This window comes from Bos indicus x Bos taurus, chromosome 4 (assembly GCF_003369695.1).
Source record: "Bos indicus x Bos taurus breed Angus x Brahman F1 hybrid chromosome 4, Bos_hybrid_MaternalHap_v2.0, whole genome shotgun sequence".
Lineage (NCBI taxonomy): Eukaryota > Metazoa > Chordata > Mammalia > Artiodactyla > Bovidae > Bos > Bos indicus x Bos taurus.
This window is the reverse complement of record NC_040079.1, coordinates 31,501,653-31,518,795: the sequence shown is the minus strand read 5'-3', so window position 1 is coordinate 31,518,795 and position 17,143 is coordinate 31,501,653. Positions and strand designations below refer to the sequence as shown.

At 38.2% G+C, this 17,143-nt stretch overlaps 1 protein-coding gene across 1 annotated transcript; it reads left to right on the top strand.

The window, feature by feature from the left end:
- The first annotated feature begins 6,493 nt into the window (after positions 1–6,493).
- LOC113891262 (hyaluronidase PH-20-like) lies at positions 6,494–14,551 on the top strand. The gene is made up of 3 exons (XM_027539106.1): positions 6,494–7,730; positions 8,202–8,291; positions 13,675–14,551. Exons 1-3 carry the CDS (start codon positions 6,771–6,773, stop codon positions 14,287–14,289), a joined length of 1,665 nt encoding a protein of 554 aa, XP_027394907.1. The 5' UTR covers positions 6,494–6,770; the 3' UTR covers positions 14,290–14,551.
- The last annotated feature ends 2,592 nt before the right edge of the window (positions 14,552–17,143 follow it).

Here is a 17,143-nt window from a genome sequence, read left to right as displayed (position 1 = left end):
TGAATTTCATTGTGCAAAGCACTGGTAAGATTGGAGGTTTTCATTATTCTTCCTGAATTTGAACTTGACTGGTATTGTCCAGAAGGGGAAACTATTCCTTGCTACCCCTCTTGAGTTTTTGTGCATGGACAGGTAATAAAATTGACACAAGATAGATTAACAGGAGAAAAATTAATTTCATGTACACCAGAGATCATAAAATGATGCTTATTGATCAAAAGTGGGCAGCTTTTATATCTTTTATGTAAAGAATAAATTTGTGAGCATTGGATAGGACAAAGTTTAGGTTTGGAGCCGTAATAAATAAGAAAATTAAAGAAAGTTTGCTGCTGCTGCTGCTAAGTCGCTTCAGTCGTGTCCGACTCTGTGCGACCCCATAGACGGCAGCCCACCAGGCTCCCCCGTCCCTGGGATTCTCCAGGCAAGAACACTGGAGTGGGTTGCCATTTCCTTCTCCAATGCATAAAAAGTGAAAAGTGAAAGTGAGGTTGCTCAGTCATGTCCGACTCTTAGCGACCCCATGGACTGCCGCCCACCAGGCTCCTCCGCCCATGGGATTCTCCAGGCAAGAGTATTGCAGTGGGGTGCCATTGCCTTCTCCGAAGGAAAGTTTAGATGTGTGTAATAAATTATTAGAGAAGGAACAGGGTTTGTGTATATGAGCTTCTCAACCCTGAAATGAATTATCTCTGGTGATAAAGATATCTCTACTAGCAGCCTTCAGAGGGGAGATTTATCTCCTGTATTCAGGGAGACAAAGAAGGATCAAAGGGTTCACATATGCGCTGCTTTTCAAGTAACATTAATTAGAAATAATCAATATGCAGCTTTGGCATCTTTGGGGGCAGGCTGTGTGCCCTGAACTCCAACCTGCTAAGCCCCCTTTGTCCATCAGTACCAGGCAGCTGAGGCACTGGAACCACAGAAGAACCAGCCCTGGTCCCAGCTTTACGTGATGGAATGTTGGTGGGATGACTGCAAGTCAGGCCTCATGGCGCTCAGCCTGCAGTCTGACAGGAGCACCCCTGGGGAAGCTACTGTACTTCTAATTAGCCTCTAGGATTTAGAGACTCTTCATGGCTTTATTCCACTGTTCAATTACTTCATTTCAGTCATATCTGAGTGTATCAGGAAGTCATGCTTGGCTATAGAAGACATACTTGTTTTCTGAGTAATGTTTGAATTCTGGCTATGGATGCTACAGTTCTTTTTTAGTCTATTTGAACATCTTCATTTTAAAGTGTCACCACAAGCCATGATTTTGAGTTTACTGGAATTTCAGATACATTAAAGTCATTTATTTCATTAACTGGTTAACTCACTCTGCATCTACAAACAGGGGGCCGACAAAGATTCTCCACTGGACCCTACGTGTCAGGCTCGCTAAGGTCTCTTTTTGTCATTGCCTCAAATGCTGGGCTTCTTCTGTAGCCTTCCTTGTAGAGTCCAATTCTAGCAGGAACCTTCTGAAGGCAGTTTACCACGAATGCCCCATCCTCCTTCTCTGACCCCTGGACCTGTAGCAGCTTCCTCATCTGCCACCGTCCCCCACATGACCTCTGACCACCTGGCTTGCATTCAGCAAGAATCCTGTCAGGTGTCTTTAGCCAGACTCTCCCCTCACCCCTGATGTTTCCTTTAGTAATTTTGTAGCCACTGACCACCCTCAGCCCTCTGTTCCTCGGTTATAAATTCTCAGAGTCCTTGCTGTATTCAAAAATGGAGCCCAGTTGTATGCTGAGGTCTCTTTTCCCCTATTGCAGTAGTTTGTCTTCACAAAATTTGTTTTTACTGCTTTAATTACTGTCTTGTTCTGGTTTTTATTTAATAGTTCTGTGGCTTCTGGATGATACATTTTGGTTCTTGTTTAAACATCTTCACTTTAAAGTGTCACCATAAGCCATGATTTTCAGCTTATTGAAATTCAAAGTATGTCATTCATTCCTTTAATAACTAATCCCTGTGTGTATCTATTGTGTATCAACTAGTGGCTTAGAAAGTTGACAATAACCTAATCCTACAGTTAAAGGTATATTATGTACTTCTTTTACAAGGCCTCTGGATTTTGCAAAGGTATTCTGGACACAGAAAGTCCTTATAAGCACATTCATATTCTTTCCAAAGGGATTTTTGTTTAAGAATAAGATGAAACTGCTTTCTTATTTTCAATTAAACATTGTCCTAGGTATTGACCTACCAAGCATTTTCCAAAGCTGAAATATTTATATCTTTTACAAAGTAACAATATAACTTTGCTTACAGTTTTAATGTTTAGAATTTTCATGTTTAACGATACTGTGGTTTTCTAGCTTCTTAGCTATATTACTCCCTGATTTTATCGTGGCACAATAGGACAAACTTTTATTGCATAAAGTGAGCATGTATAGATTACATCTCTGTGTTCCACTACAGCCATTAAATAGAGTTTCAGAACTCCTCTTGAGGAACTTTGTTATTTACTTGGCTCTTTTTTTTCTCCTCTCCCTTCCCATTTTAAGGAGCAGAATTCAGAAAATTAATATTTTCCTTTAGCTAACAGATATCAAGTATAGCTTTACATTTTGAAAATGTGAAATCTAATTATTTTTACCAATTTTGTAAGGAGAGATTACCTTTGCAGTGAATGCTGTACTTCCTTGAAATGGGTGCCTTGAGTCCATTCTTCATCTATATTACACTACAGAAATTTGTCACTATTTAACAAAACACATCAAAATTACTGCAAATGAGAATTTGTTCTATCATTGCATTCTTAAACTCATTTCAAATGCTAATAGAAAAATTCATAGCATTCTTATGTTAATTTACCATCATTGCTAACCCTCTTGGTTAGGAGGCACTTGAGTTTCCAGGATTCACACACACATATTCAAACATACACACACATGTATAGGCACACACAGAAAAGCCCCTTTCCCCCCATCATACAATAACATCTCAAAAGATTTAAGTCTTTAACTGACTGGGCAAAGATCTGCCTTTTCTCACCCAGTAGGTTAAACACTGCAGAGCTAATAGATTGAAACAGTTTCTAACCTACTGACTTCTTAGAGGAAAACTTTTAAAGGTGCTTCAAAAATAAGTTGTCTTTTAAAATTGTATTGTATAAGTTTATAGGGAAAATGAGGTATGACTTTTGGTGAAAAAAATTAGAAGTTCCGTAATGTGCTGTTTTTAAGACCAACACTCTGGGTTTGGAAGTTGTTTGGCACTTACCTGTGCTTGCTAGGAGCTTCCCAGGTGGCGCTAGAGGTGAAGAACCTGCCTGCCAATGCAGGAGACATAAGAGATGTTTGATCCCTGGGTTGGGAAGATCCCCTGGAGAACGAAATGGTAACCCACTCCAGTATTCTTGTCTGAAGAATCCCATGGACAGAGGAGCCTGGTGGACTACAGTCCATAGCATTACAAAGAGTTGGACATGACTGAAGCAACTTATCTTACAGGGGATACACAGATTAAAAATTAGCAATTTCTTTAGCCTTGAGGGTCTCCAGTCTGTGTAAATTTAATCTGTGGGAGATACGGACAAACCTGAGACAAAGTAGGAGAAGGAATGAATAATAAAGAATACTGGTGATGATAATGATAAAGGGAGAAGGGAAAGGAGTCGATGGAATGCAGCCACAAATGTCATTAACTTCTCTTATTGAATCAAGTTTTATTACCTATTTCCAGCCACATTACTTATAAAACATCATGACTTATTCTTATTAACAAGAATTGCTTATGACAATGAAGATCCCAGCTAGTCCAAATATGCTCTTTGCTACTTATAAAGCTCTGGACTTAGGCTAGTTCCTTTAACTGGGTCTCAGAAGTGAATGTTGAGAACCTCGAAGTTTCTGCTGTAAATGTAATCCATTTAATTCTCTGACTATAGTCAGAAACCTCTGATCTGTGATTTCTCAATCTTGCCTTTGTATTTTAGACCTAAAAATGCTCCTGTTTATTTTCTCTCACCTATGAATTAACACAGCAGTCTCCCAACTATCTGTTTGGAAAATTAAATTCCTGTAGATCTCTTCCTAGGGCTTCCCTGGTGGGTCAACAGTAAAGAATCTACCTGCAATTCAGGAGATGTGCGTTTGATCCCTGGGTCGGGAAGATTGCCTGGAGAAGGGAATGGCTACCCACTCCAGTATTCTTGCCTGGAGAATTCCATGGACGGAGGAGTCTAGCGGGCTACAGTCTGAGGGGTAGCAAAGAGTGATGCAACTGAGCACACACACACAGAGCGATTCCCACTGAAACTCAAACCTGCAATCAGTTTCAAGCTCAAGTGAGTCTTCCTGGCCTCATGGGCTTTTGCCTCTGGTCATTGCCTTGGCTCACACAGACACCAAACATCTTGCTATGTATGAAACAGTGACATTTGAGGTTAGGTTGATGATCATCAGGTGGGCCAAAGGATGGAGTTTTACTTAAACTCTGAAGACTTCAAGAAGGTTTTATTCCACAGAAATGCAGTTTCTGGTTCTGGCTCTGTCACTGGTTTGTTATAATTAGGTCAGTTTGAGTAAAAGAGTTACATTATGATGCATATAAACATGCTAATTTTTAATCTTGAAGATGAAACTGGCTTGAGAAAAGAAACTTGTAGAAACTACAATCCTTTTTACCTTTGGTGATTAGAACGAGTTTTCCAGGGTTGCTGAAACAAACTGCAATTAACTTAGTGGCTTAAAACTACAGACATTTATGATTTAGTTCTGAAGGCCAGAAGTTCTAAATCAGGGTGTCAGCAGGGCTGTGTTCCCTTTCAAGACACCAGAAAAGAGTCTTTTTTGTCTTTACCTAGCTCCTGTTGGCTCAGGGCACCTTGGCATGCCTTGGTTTGAAGCTGTGTTACTTCAGTCTCCATCTTCATAGTCACATGGCCTTCTTCCCTACATCTTTGTGTCCTTTACTCTTCTTCTATGGGTACCAGTCACTGAATTTAGGGCCTCCCCCAATCCAAGACGATATCATCTTATATCTTTAACTATTTATATTTGCAAAGACTCTATTTCCAAATAAGGTCATATTCTTATGAGGTTTGAGGTAGAATTGCATTTGTGGGGGGCACACTGTTCAACCCATTAGAGTAACTATCCTCCTTTAAATGTCATAGCTTTGTTACTTTTTAAAATTTAAATTCACAATTAAGGATAGAAGTGTCCATTCTTTTTTTGACAATTTCTGTAAGTAGAGATCTTCCCATTAGGCTCATTCTTCCCCAAGCTTTTTTTATATAAAATGATCATGTGGAAATTAGGTATGAACCTTATTTCAACAAGTTTAACCTAATCCTTTCTTTATTCCATGTAGTTGTCTCACCAGCTGCCATTCAGGTGTTTGTATTGGTAGTTTAGAGGAGTGTTTCCTCCAATGCTACTTAAGGTGAAGATTTTCTAACTCCTAAGTAAGAAAGTTTATAAGGGCTTAAACTATGAAAAATTTTAGTTCTTTTATATGTTTTAAACATTAGCAGGGAAAATCCATTTTCTTCAAAGCATGAGACTGTAATGGTTCTTAAGATTTTATTTTATTCTGCCTGTGGTGGTCTCTTTAGAGCAACTGCTTTTCAGCAATGGGAATAAATGGATATTTATGGTAAGACCACATGTTCCTGGGAAAAACGTTAAATTCTCTTTATACAGTTACATAGCAGTATGCTAGTAATCCAATTCAACATTCTAGTTTCCTCCTAGAATTACAGAACATTTAAACACGTCTTCTTGCAGGTAATTTTTACAAATACCAAATGTTAAATAATACATAGTTTAATTTCTTATCCTTGACTCAGAATGTTTTATTGTACCACAAAATGTGCCCTAACACTTCACATTGTGACAATCAAAATGATATAATACAATGTCAACTATAGAAGACTATAAAAGGCCAAAGTTCATGTATTCCTTTCCATGAGGTAGGCCAGAACCAATCCTTTTACTGGAAGATATAAAGTCATAAAATATTTTATTAACTTTAAACACAAATGTACATTACTTTGATATAGTATGGAGCACAAAAAATAGCACTTCAACGTACCCCTCAAAAGGCGATTTTATTTGATTCAATAGTTTCGAGCAAACTTTTGACTTATTTCCTCTGGCAGAAGTGACTTTTACCTCTTCTACCTGCCTTCCTTAAGAAAGGGAAAAAAAAATAATGGTGAAATCTCACCATTCCATGAGAGGTTTTTTCCCACTTTTTGGCAGAACACTGAAAAATGTTCTTTCAAGAAATAACAAACTGAGAGGTTCAACTTGGAATTTATTTTTATTTAACAGTTTGTTGCTAAGGCATTGTTTGGTACAGCATTCTGCACAGCTAGGAAGGCACAAGGTAAAAGAGCCACCTTCATTTCTCTGTAGGTTCAACAGTGATTTGGAAACATGAGACAAGCATTAGTCACTATACAATCTGTATCACACATAAGAGAAAATAATTTCATTAATTCAAACACAGGAGTCCTTCATCTTCAAACACTGAATTAAACTCCCTGCACTTAAAGTCAAGAACTTGACTGTGAAGCTTACAATCTCTGACATGGAAATGTAGTGTAATGACATATTCTACATTTACTTTTTTTTTTCAGTTACAGATGAAGCAACTTGCAAAACATTCCTAAATACGAAGGAAGAAGAATATTTAAATGTAAATCATCATTATTCATTTTTATCCATCAAAGTGGCTTCATTCTGTGTTCATATCTTGCATCAAATATTAGGTACACCAAAGCGTGTAGGAGAAAAAAGTGCCTTTCATAGTCATCGCTCTTTGTGATGAGAATGCTGAGGCGCCACCATATCTCCTTTCGGAGCTTTGCTGGGTCTAGCGGAACACCCCAGGCAGTGTTCACCTTCCTTCTGCTTCCGTGTTGTTTGGCTCTGGACTTCAGAGCACCCCCTCTTATTTCAAACACTTCTTTCCTCTGGGCCTGGAATGCCCCAGTTGAACGTTGTGTTAACAGAAGATTTCAACTACCTCCAGATCTGAGACTCTTCTCTGTAAAAGGAAGCCCCCAGAAAAGTGCTACCGGACAATTTATTACATTATTTTATGCTGATAGACTTGGCTACTATCCTCATATAGATGAAAAAACAGGCAAAACCGTATTCGGAGGAATTCCCCAGTTGGGAAACTTAAAAAGTCATTTGGAGAAAGCAAAAAATGACATTGCCTATTACATACCAAATGACAGCGTGGGCTTGGCGGTCATTGACTGGGAAAACTGGAGGCCTACCTGGGCAAGAAACTGGAAACCTAAAGATGTTTACAGGGATGAGTCAGTTGAGTTGGTTCTGCAAAAAAATCCGCAACTCAGTTTCCCAGAGGCTTCCAAGATTGCAAAAGTGGATTTTGAGACAGCAGGAAAGAGTTTCATGCAAGAGACTTTAAAACTGGGAAAATTACTTCGGCCAAATCACTTATGGGGTTATTATCTTTTTCCTGATTGTTACAATCATAATCATAACCAACCTACTTACAATGGAAATTGCCCTGATGTAGAAAAAAGGAGAAATGATGATCTCGAGTGGTTGTGGAAGGAAAGCACTGCCCTTTTCCCTTCTGTTTATTTGAATATCAGGTTAAAATCTACTCAAAATGCTGCCTTGTATGTTCGTAATCGTGTCCAGGAAGCCATTCGGTTGTCTAAAATAGCGAATGTCGAAAGTCCACTTCCGGTTTTTGTATATGCCCGTCCAGTTTTTACTGATGGGTCTTCAACATATCTTTCTCAGGTAAGTAAATAAAGCAAGGTAAGAAAGCTATGGAATACTGTCCACAAATGGTGTTTAGTGGAATGGAACACCATTTTTGAAGGGAGTAAAACTTAGCTTTTAATAATCTTTAGGAATATGCACTCAGGTAGATCTGCATCCTTATATGAATGTAAAATAAGAATATATTTCATTTTTAATGTAATCATACAATATTTTAGCAACCATAGACAATTGGGTAGTATAAACAATGTATTAATTTAGCTCCTTTTATGGGCCTACTCTCTTGTCAATAAAAGTAATTAAAATAGTAGCAGAAAATTCATGTTTTTGTTATAGTAGGACAGTGGTGGCATAAAAGATAGAAATGAATAGTGGAGAAATACTTACATAATTATTGTTGGGTTAGCATTCTTGGCTTTGGCGTTACTGTCCTGTGTATAACACTTCATTGTATTCCTCCCTGTTAACTCTCCCTATCACCTTTGCCAGGGTGACCTTGTGAATTCGGTTGGTGAGATCGTTTCTCTAGGTGCCTCTGGGATTATAATGTGGGGCAGTCTCAATCTAAGCTTATCTATGGTAAGTTGAAATGATGAAAATAGATGTGGAAACAGATGAAAACATTTCTACTTTGAATGTTTATGAGAATTGTTGTGGGATTGAGTAATAAACATGATCTTTGGCACAAAGTAGTTGGTGCTCAATTAATAGTGGTTAAATCAAACTATCAATTGTATGGTTGTGTTATAAGGCAGCTTTCCAGTGAGGAAACAGAAATTTGTTGAGATTAATTGAAATTCTCTATGCTACCTGGCTAAGAAGTAGCAAAAACAGGACTATATTCTTGTTTTTTTTTTTACTTACTCTATTGTGCCGTGTTGCTTCTCAAAAGAAGAGCTCAACTAGTCAACATTCATTCACTCATTCTTTCATTCACCCAATTACTGTTTTATTAAGCACTTACTTATTTACTAAGTTGATGACAGTTTACTGTGGGGGGTCAGCAACTGGGATGGTGTGGGCAGTTGGCAGTTAGTCTTTGAAAATGTATTAGATTGTTCAAAGCTTCCCTAAGGGAGAGGAAAAGGAACACTTTATTTTCCACAGGTTGTATTTAATAGTGTCTATTTTAAGCAAAACTTGTTTTATCAGGAAGGAAGGCTTATTTAGCTCTACATAGTATGAACTGTATTCATTTTTTCCTAATGCATTTTCTTTACTTCAAAAAGCCTTAAACCATTCTATCATGACCTACTCCTTTTATCTCTTTCTTTCTCTTTTCTCTCTTTCCTTCTCCATATCAGGTCTTTATCCTTTACCTCTTCAGTTTTCTTGACTCAAAACATGAATAGAGCTGTCACATGGACACTGCTGAGTTGGAGCTGAACTTTCCTTCTCTGATCGATGTGGAAATACTAGTAACCTAGGTGCCATGGAGTGTGTCTTATGAAGCTCTTGGTCCAGAGGTTTCATCCTAGGACTTACAAAGAACAGAATTTACACTCTAAGACCAAAAGAGATCTTTTGTATCTTGTCCTTCAGATACACTAGCTGTATTTCTCCTTCATTTGTAAAGGTATTTAGCTTTTTGAAATTCGTTTCAAGATTATCTGAGCCCTCCTACCTATTTGGTAGATTCTATTATCTCTGGTTTGATCACCAGTAAAGGGAAATAATATAGACTATAAGTTCAGATAATGGGATATGTCCCTTTTGTAATATCTTTTATATGTCAGAAAATTATTTAAGAATTATAATTCTCGTAGGAATATTCCTGATTTTTATCAGTTGTTTTCTCAAATGTATAAACTCTCTTCTCAAGGATCCCATTAGTTCTTTGATGGAACCATTTATAAATTCCCCATTTATAATTTTTTTTTAATTGAGAACTTCACACTTACTCTGATAAGGAATGAATCATGCCTTCTCCAATTAGTAGGGTGACATTAGCAGTATGACATGGCATAGAATTCAACTGCTACACTTTTTTTTTTAATTGCACTTCAATCTTAGATTCGCATTCTTCTACCATGACTCTCAAATCACCTTCAGTATTCACATAGAGACAGTCCTTCAACTTTAATATGAAGACTTCCTAGTTAATGACACTGATTTGAACTTGTTCCCTGTAGACCTTTCCCAATTTACAATCATTTTGAATGTTAATTCTATCATTACTTTGCCTTTTTCCTATGTCATCAATACTGTCATGGATTGTTTGTGTTTTCTCTGATCCACTGACAACTTAAAAAACTGGTAATTCCAAGTTTACTTGCAATGATTGGAATTGACTTAAAACAATGGTTATCAAATGTAGGCAAATCATTCCTTCCATTTCATCTTACTAGACCCAACTGTGAGACAGAGTCAGCTTCTACTGGCTTTAGTTCATGAGACCTCATTGTTAAATATTCAGAAATTTTGTGAACTGTTTGTTAAAAATTAAATTACAAAAACTTAGAATAAGTATGCAAAAACAAAAGTATGCTAAGTATGCTAAAAACAAAAGCAATAAATACTAAAAATGTATCAATTATTTACTTGTCCTATTATCCATACTTTTGATTTATTTATATCAATCATATATGTGTAAGTGGAAATGGTATTATGCAATGGTGTGTTTCTTCCTACCATAATCCTGTCCTATGTAATGGTGATGTCATGTTGGTAGCTTAAAATTGGCCATGGTAGGAGTATTTACAGCATGGATTTTGATGAATACTATAAACTAGACTTTATGTCTTAGAGAAAGACTTTAAGCCTACAAAGACTGCATCTTGTGTAGGCTACTGACTCTCAAACATTCTCATCCTTTCACTCCTCTTCCTGCCTAGTTCTTGTCTCTGTAGACAACTCTAATGTCATCTGTGCTAAGTCACTTCAGTGGTGTTCAGCTCTTTGCGACCCTATGGACTGTAGTCCATCAGGCCCCACTGTCCATGGGATTTCTAGGCAAGAATACTGGAATGGGTTGCCATCTCCTTCTCCAGGGGATCTTCCTGATCCAGGGATTGAACCCTTGTCTCTTATGTCTCTTGCTTTTGCACATAGGTTCTTTACCACTAGTGCCACCTAGGCAGCCCAGATCAATGTCTTTGATCTTGGTATAAATTCTCATATACCCTTGGCACTGGTGATACTGTGTTGAAGAATACTGACAAAGTCCCTGCCTTCATGAAGCTCATACAGTTGGAGGGATAAAAATAATTGTTCTTGTTGTTTAGTCGCTAAGTTGTGTCTGACTCTTTTGAAACCCCATGGACTGTAGGCCACAGGATCCTCTGTCCATGGGATTTCCCAGGCAAGAATACTGGAGTGGGCTGCCATATTCTACTCCAGGGGATCTTCTCTACCCAGGGATTGAACCCACGTCTCCTGCATTGGCAGGCAGATTCTTTACCACTGTGCTACCAGGTAAGCCCAATAGAGGCAACACAAAACAATAAAAATATTTTATGTGGTAAGTTCTATGCAGAAAATTTAAATAGAGAGATGTAAGAAAATGAACAGGAAAGGTGTCTAAGAAGGGTCTGGTCTAATGAAAACTGCAATCTGAAAGACAAGATGGAGTCAGTAATGTTTAAAATGAGATGGAAGAGCATTCTGGGCAGAGGAAACAGTAAGTGCAGCTTGAAATGAACCTGCCATGCTTGTGAAACAACTAGTGTGTCTAAGGCCAAGTGGGTGAGGGTACAAGAGATGGGTGAGGTTACACCTCAGCAGGCTGTAGACAAGTTGAATTATATTCTTAACACCATGTAAAGCTATTAGAGGATTAAGAAGAGGTTTTCTATTGCTGCCATAAAAACTACAACAAACAGTGGTTTAAACAGCAGAAAATTATTATCTTACAATTCAGTAGTTCAAAAGTCCAACATGGACCTTAATGCACTAAAATCAAGATGTCAGCAGGACTGCGTTCCTGTCTAGGGAAAGACCCTCATTTGCTCATTTGGGTTGTTGACAGAATTCACTTTCTTGTGTTTATAGCATAAAGATCTCTATTTCCTGTCTGGCTATGGTTAAAGTGATTTCGTTTCTCATGAGGTCACTATATTCTTTAGCTTTTGGCCTTTTCCTCTACATTCAAAGCCAGCAATGCTGGGTTGAGTCTCCCTTACCTTTGTGTTTGTCCTCTTTCTCCCAGCTCATTTTTAAAATCCAAATAGAAAACGTTTCTACATTTTTACAGACTCGTGGTTAGATTGAGTCCATCAGATGGTTCAGAATATTCTCCCCATCTCCTCCTGTCCAAGTACTAACCAGGCCCGACCCTGCTTAGCTTCCAAGATCAGATGAGATCAGGTATATTCAGGGTGGTTTGGCCTTAGACTTTCCCAATCTCAAGATCCACAGCCTTAATCAAATCTAGAGGGTCCCTTTTGCCATGTAAAGTAACACAGTCACAGGTTCCAAGGGACTGGAGTATGAACATCCTTGGAAGGATCTTATTCTGCCTACCATTGATGGCATCATTTCAAGAAGGTAACAAGAAATAGATTCAAGTGGAAGCTGCCAAGGTTCCTCAACTTGCCTGCCAACCTACCACAAATAAACACTTCCTTTGATCTTAATGAAGGATGAGCACAGCCAACTCATTCAATGGAATTGTTGATCATGAAAGAAAGCAACTACCTTCTATGTTTTGAAAAGGATGGATTCCTACTTTTAAGAAGTATCCATTTCAAGATGAATCATTTTAGTGACTCATCACTCATACTCTGCCAAATAAGTATATCTGCAAAACAGCTGTCATAGTTCAACCATACTTGAATTATATATAACATTTAATATATAGTCGGATGAACCTGTTTAGGTGTTTTGAGCTAGCAATTTTTTTCTTTTTTTAAATATTTAATTTTTTTTACAAGGTTGTGTTGGTTTCTGTCATACGACAATGCAAATCAGCCATAATTATATATAGATCCCTTCCCTCAGCCTTCCTCCCCTCCCCACATCCCATCCCTCCAGGTATCAGAGTGTCAGATCGGGCTCCTTGACCTACACAGCAACTTCTCACCCCTTCTAGTGAGGTGGATGAACGTAGAGCCTGTTATACAGACTGAAGAAAGTAAAAGAGAAAAAAACAAATATATTAACGCATATGTATGGAATCTAAAATGGTATTGATGAACCTCTTTGCAGCGAAGGAATGGAGATGCAGATGTGGAGAATGGACTTGTGCACGCAGTGGGGGAGGGAGAGAGTGGGATGAAGGGAGAAGGCAGCACCAACATACACACTCTCAGGTGTTAAGATGGGATAGCTGGTGAGCTAGCAATTCAGAAACCACTCTTTCCAGTGCTTAAAAGTGTCTGAGCAATGTGATACTTCTTATCTTTATTTGTACTTCATATTAGCTACACATTGAGGTAAAAAATGATATGCTGGACCCTGTGCTTAGCCCTTTTATGTACTGTATCTTTTCATCTTCACAACAACCCTATGAGGTAGGTTCTATAATTATCTTTAGATGATGAAGCTGAAGCATAGTCAGGTTAATTAATTTTCCCAAGGTCACCCAGAAAGGAAACCAAGACTTAGAAAGCTTACGGGATTCCCAAGCTCACATAGCTAGCCATTGATAGAACTGTGACTCCAATCTGGGCAGATGGGCTCCAGACTCCATGCTCTAAGCCCTCCACCCCCACTCCACTCCACTGTACCATTCCGCCCCTTCCATCCCTGTTAGTGTAGGAATTATTGAGGAGACTATGGCTAGGATGTATTAAACCTCAATGGGTCAGTGATTTAGTGACATGAAATGGCATGTGAAACTTACTTACAAATGTCACACACACAAAAATAGCTGGAATGGTCTTGATAAAGCAAAAAAGATGAAATATTTCCTACCTCTTACTGATATTTTGGTACTTCCTTTAAAATTGCTTTATGTAGTGAATTAATTCATATATGAACTAATTTACTTAGATCTTAATAATCTGATCTTATAATTTTACAGCAATCTTGCATGAACCTAGGCACTTACTTGAACACTACACTGAATCCTTACATAATCAACGTCACCCTAGCCGCCAAAATGTGCAGCCAAGTGCTTTGCCACGATGAAGGAGTGTGTACAAGGAAACACTGGAATTCAAGCGACTATCTTCACCTGAACCCAATGAATTTTGCTATTCAAACTGGGGAAGGTGGAAAATACATAGTACCTGGGACAGTCACACTTGAAGACCTGCAAAAGTTTTCTGATACATTTTATTGCAGTTGTTATGCCAACATCCACTGTAAGAAGAGAGTTGATATAAAAAATGTTCATAGTGTTAACGTATGTATGGCAGAAGACATTTGTATAGACAGCCCTGTGAAGTTACAACCCAGTGATCATTCCTCCAGCCAGAAGGAGGCATCTACTACCACCTTCAGCAGTATCTCACCCTCCACTACAACTGCCACAGTATCTCCATGTACTCCTGAGAAACACTCCCCTGAGTGCCTCAAAGTCAGGTGTTCGGAAGTCATCCCCAACGTCACCCAAAAGGCGTGTCAAAGTGTTAAATTGAAGAACATTTCCTATCAGTCACCTATTCAAAATATTAAAAATCAAACAACCTATTAAAATTAAATTCAGTCCTTAAGTTTCCTGTCTACATGCTTTGTGCTTTTATATTTTGTACATTTTTATATTTAATATTTAGCCAGATGATTTTTTTTTAGGCAAGTAATGATACCTATATAAACTTTTACATTTGAAATGTGAATCAAAACTCATGGCCAAGACAGTATTTTAAATTTTTGAGCAAAGATTGTTTTTCATGATTAAATTGAACCTGGAGTTATTATTAATTGATAAAGAATTGTGACCAGTGCCTTTAACTTTCAAACTCATAGTTGGGGCAGTGTTAATAAATCCACTCATACCACATTTTGCTTTTGAAACTCAAAGTAGACACTTGATAAAGAAGATAGATAGAATTTGCTATGGAAGATATCCAATTTTGTATTTTCTAATTGCCATGTGAAAGTTGCTCAGTTGTGTCTGACTCTGCAACCCTTCATAACTATACAGTCCCTGGAATTCTCCAGGCCAGAATACTGGAGTGGGTAGCCCTTCCCTTCTCCAGGGGATCTTCCCAATCCAGGGATTGAACCCAGGTCTCCCGCTTTGCAGGTGGATTCTTTACCAGCTGAGCCACCAGGGAAGCCCAATTGCCATGAGTGTATTGCAAATATTTTACATACTGTGAATGTATATATACTAAGAGGTACCTGTTATATTCTTGATTCTACCAAAGACTGATTATAAGGCCTAGAATACTTAGAGGCCTAATTTTCTTCTGAGAAAAGTAAAGATGTGAATAATACCAATTTACTGCAAATAAAATATCTTTACAAGTAGTTTGTAGTATGTAATAAAATTGTCAAGAAAATATTAATTCCAATATCTTATCTTTTAAAATGTAATATCCTAAGTGTACTAGTCTGTCTGAAACATGGAATCATGTTTTTTATTTTACCTTGATAATGTGTTCGTTCTGTTTTATAAAAAGATAATCTTTAAAAAGTGATTACCCTGTCAACTTCTGTACATGGTTTAATATGTCTTTAGAATTCTTATATAAATTATTATAATTTTCTTTTCATCCTTGATTGTCAAATTTGACAATCTTGTATATCTTATTAAAATGTCTTATTTCATTTAAGCATCTGCATCTTTCATAGAGCATTTATTGAGTGTTTATTCTCTGCTAGGCATAAAATTAAGAGTCCCAGATTCAAGGTGAAATAGTATACTTCTTGCCATCAATGAGTTTGCTGTATATTTGAAGATAGACATTGAAAGTGGAAAATTACAACACAGATATAGCTCAGTATGCTCTGGCATACAAACAAGAATCTGAGGGTGTCAGAGAAGAAAGATTTCAGAGACATCATGAGATGATGTGTCCTTTGCATTGTAGGTTGAACAGCAGTTAGCTCATGTGAGTACATGAGAAAAATGGAATTTCAGTAGAAGAGAATACTGAATGTGGTTATTACGATGGTATTCAGTAGATGTAGATGGTAGTCACCTGGTGAGGGCTGCTGTAAACATACTAAGATGTCTGGACTTTACAAGGAAGATGCTCCCAAACTTCTTGACCTACCTCATTTTTTCCCCATGCACATATATCATACTGCTGCTGCTGCTGCTAAGTCGCTTCAGTCATGTCCGACTCTGTGCGACCCCATAGACGGCAGCCCGCCAGACTCAGCCATCCCTGGGATTCTCCAGGCAAGAACACTGGAGTGGGTTGCCATTTCCTTCTCCAATGCATGAAAGTGAAAAGTGAAAGTGAAGTCGCTCAGTCGTGTCCAACTCTTAGCGACCCCATGGACTGCAGCCTACCAGGCTCCTCCGTCCATGGGATTTTCCAAGCAAGAGTACTGGAGTGGGGTGCTATTGCCTTCTCTGACATATATCATAGCATGACATATTTCTCCATTTTTACTTCCCATCACCTTCCTATAAGGGAAATATCTTGCTGCTGTAATTCACAGTGTAATGAATAGCATCTGAAACTCAGTCATCATTGTTTCATCACTAAATCATGTTGGACTCTTTTGTGACCTCATCGACTGTAGCCCACCAAGCTCCTCTGTCTGTGGGATTTCCCAGGCAAGAATATTGGAGTGGGTTGCCATCTCCTTCTCCAGGACTTAGTAGATGCCCACAAAATATTTGTTGAACAAATCAAAGCCAATGGGGAGCCACTAAAGAATTTTAAGTGTGGGAGTTGTCATAGTCACTTGAATCATCTTGAACTGATGCTGCCCTTTTCCTTAGTTCTGTCCTTCAGTTTTTTCTCCAATTATGATTCTACTGTGAAAGTCATGTTTTCACAAGTAAGCCACAAAAAGAGACAATTTGATAATGCTCTGAAAAGGACGCTATATATGGACTAGGTTCCTTAGAATACATAAATGATTGTCAGGTGACAGAATGGAGATAGCAAGATGAATTGAAAAAGGTATGAATTTTGGAGATAGACAGTTACAAGGGCAAATACCAACTTTCAACACTGTCTAGCTATATGAACCTGATGTTAACTTGGATCAGTTCCTATTATATTTTGTTGTTGTTCAGTTGCTCAGTCATGTCCAGCTCTGAGACGCCATGGACTGCAGCATGTCAGGCTTCTCTGTCCTTCACTCTCTCCCGAGTTTGCTCAAACTCATGTTCATTGAGTCAGTGATGCCATCCAACCATCTCATCCTCTGTTGTCCCCTTCTCCTCCTGCCTTTAATCTTTGCAAGCATCAGGGTCTTTTCCAATGACTTGGTCCTTTGCATCAAGTGGCTGAAATACTGAAGCTTCAGCTTCATCATCAGTCCTTCCAATGACTATTCAGGATTGATTTCCTGTAGGATTGACTGGTTTGATCTCCTTGCTGTCCTAAAGATTCTAAAGAGTCTTCTCCAATAACACAGTT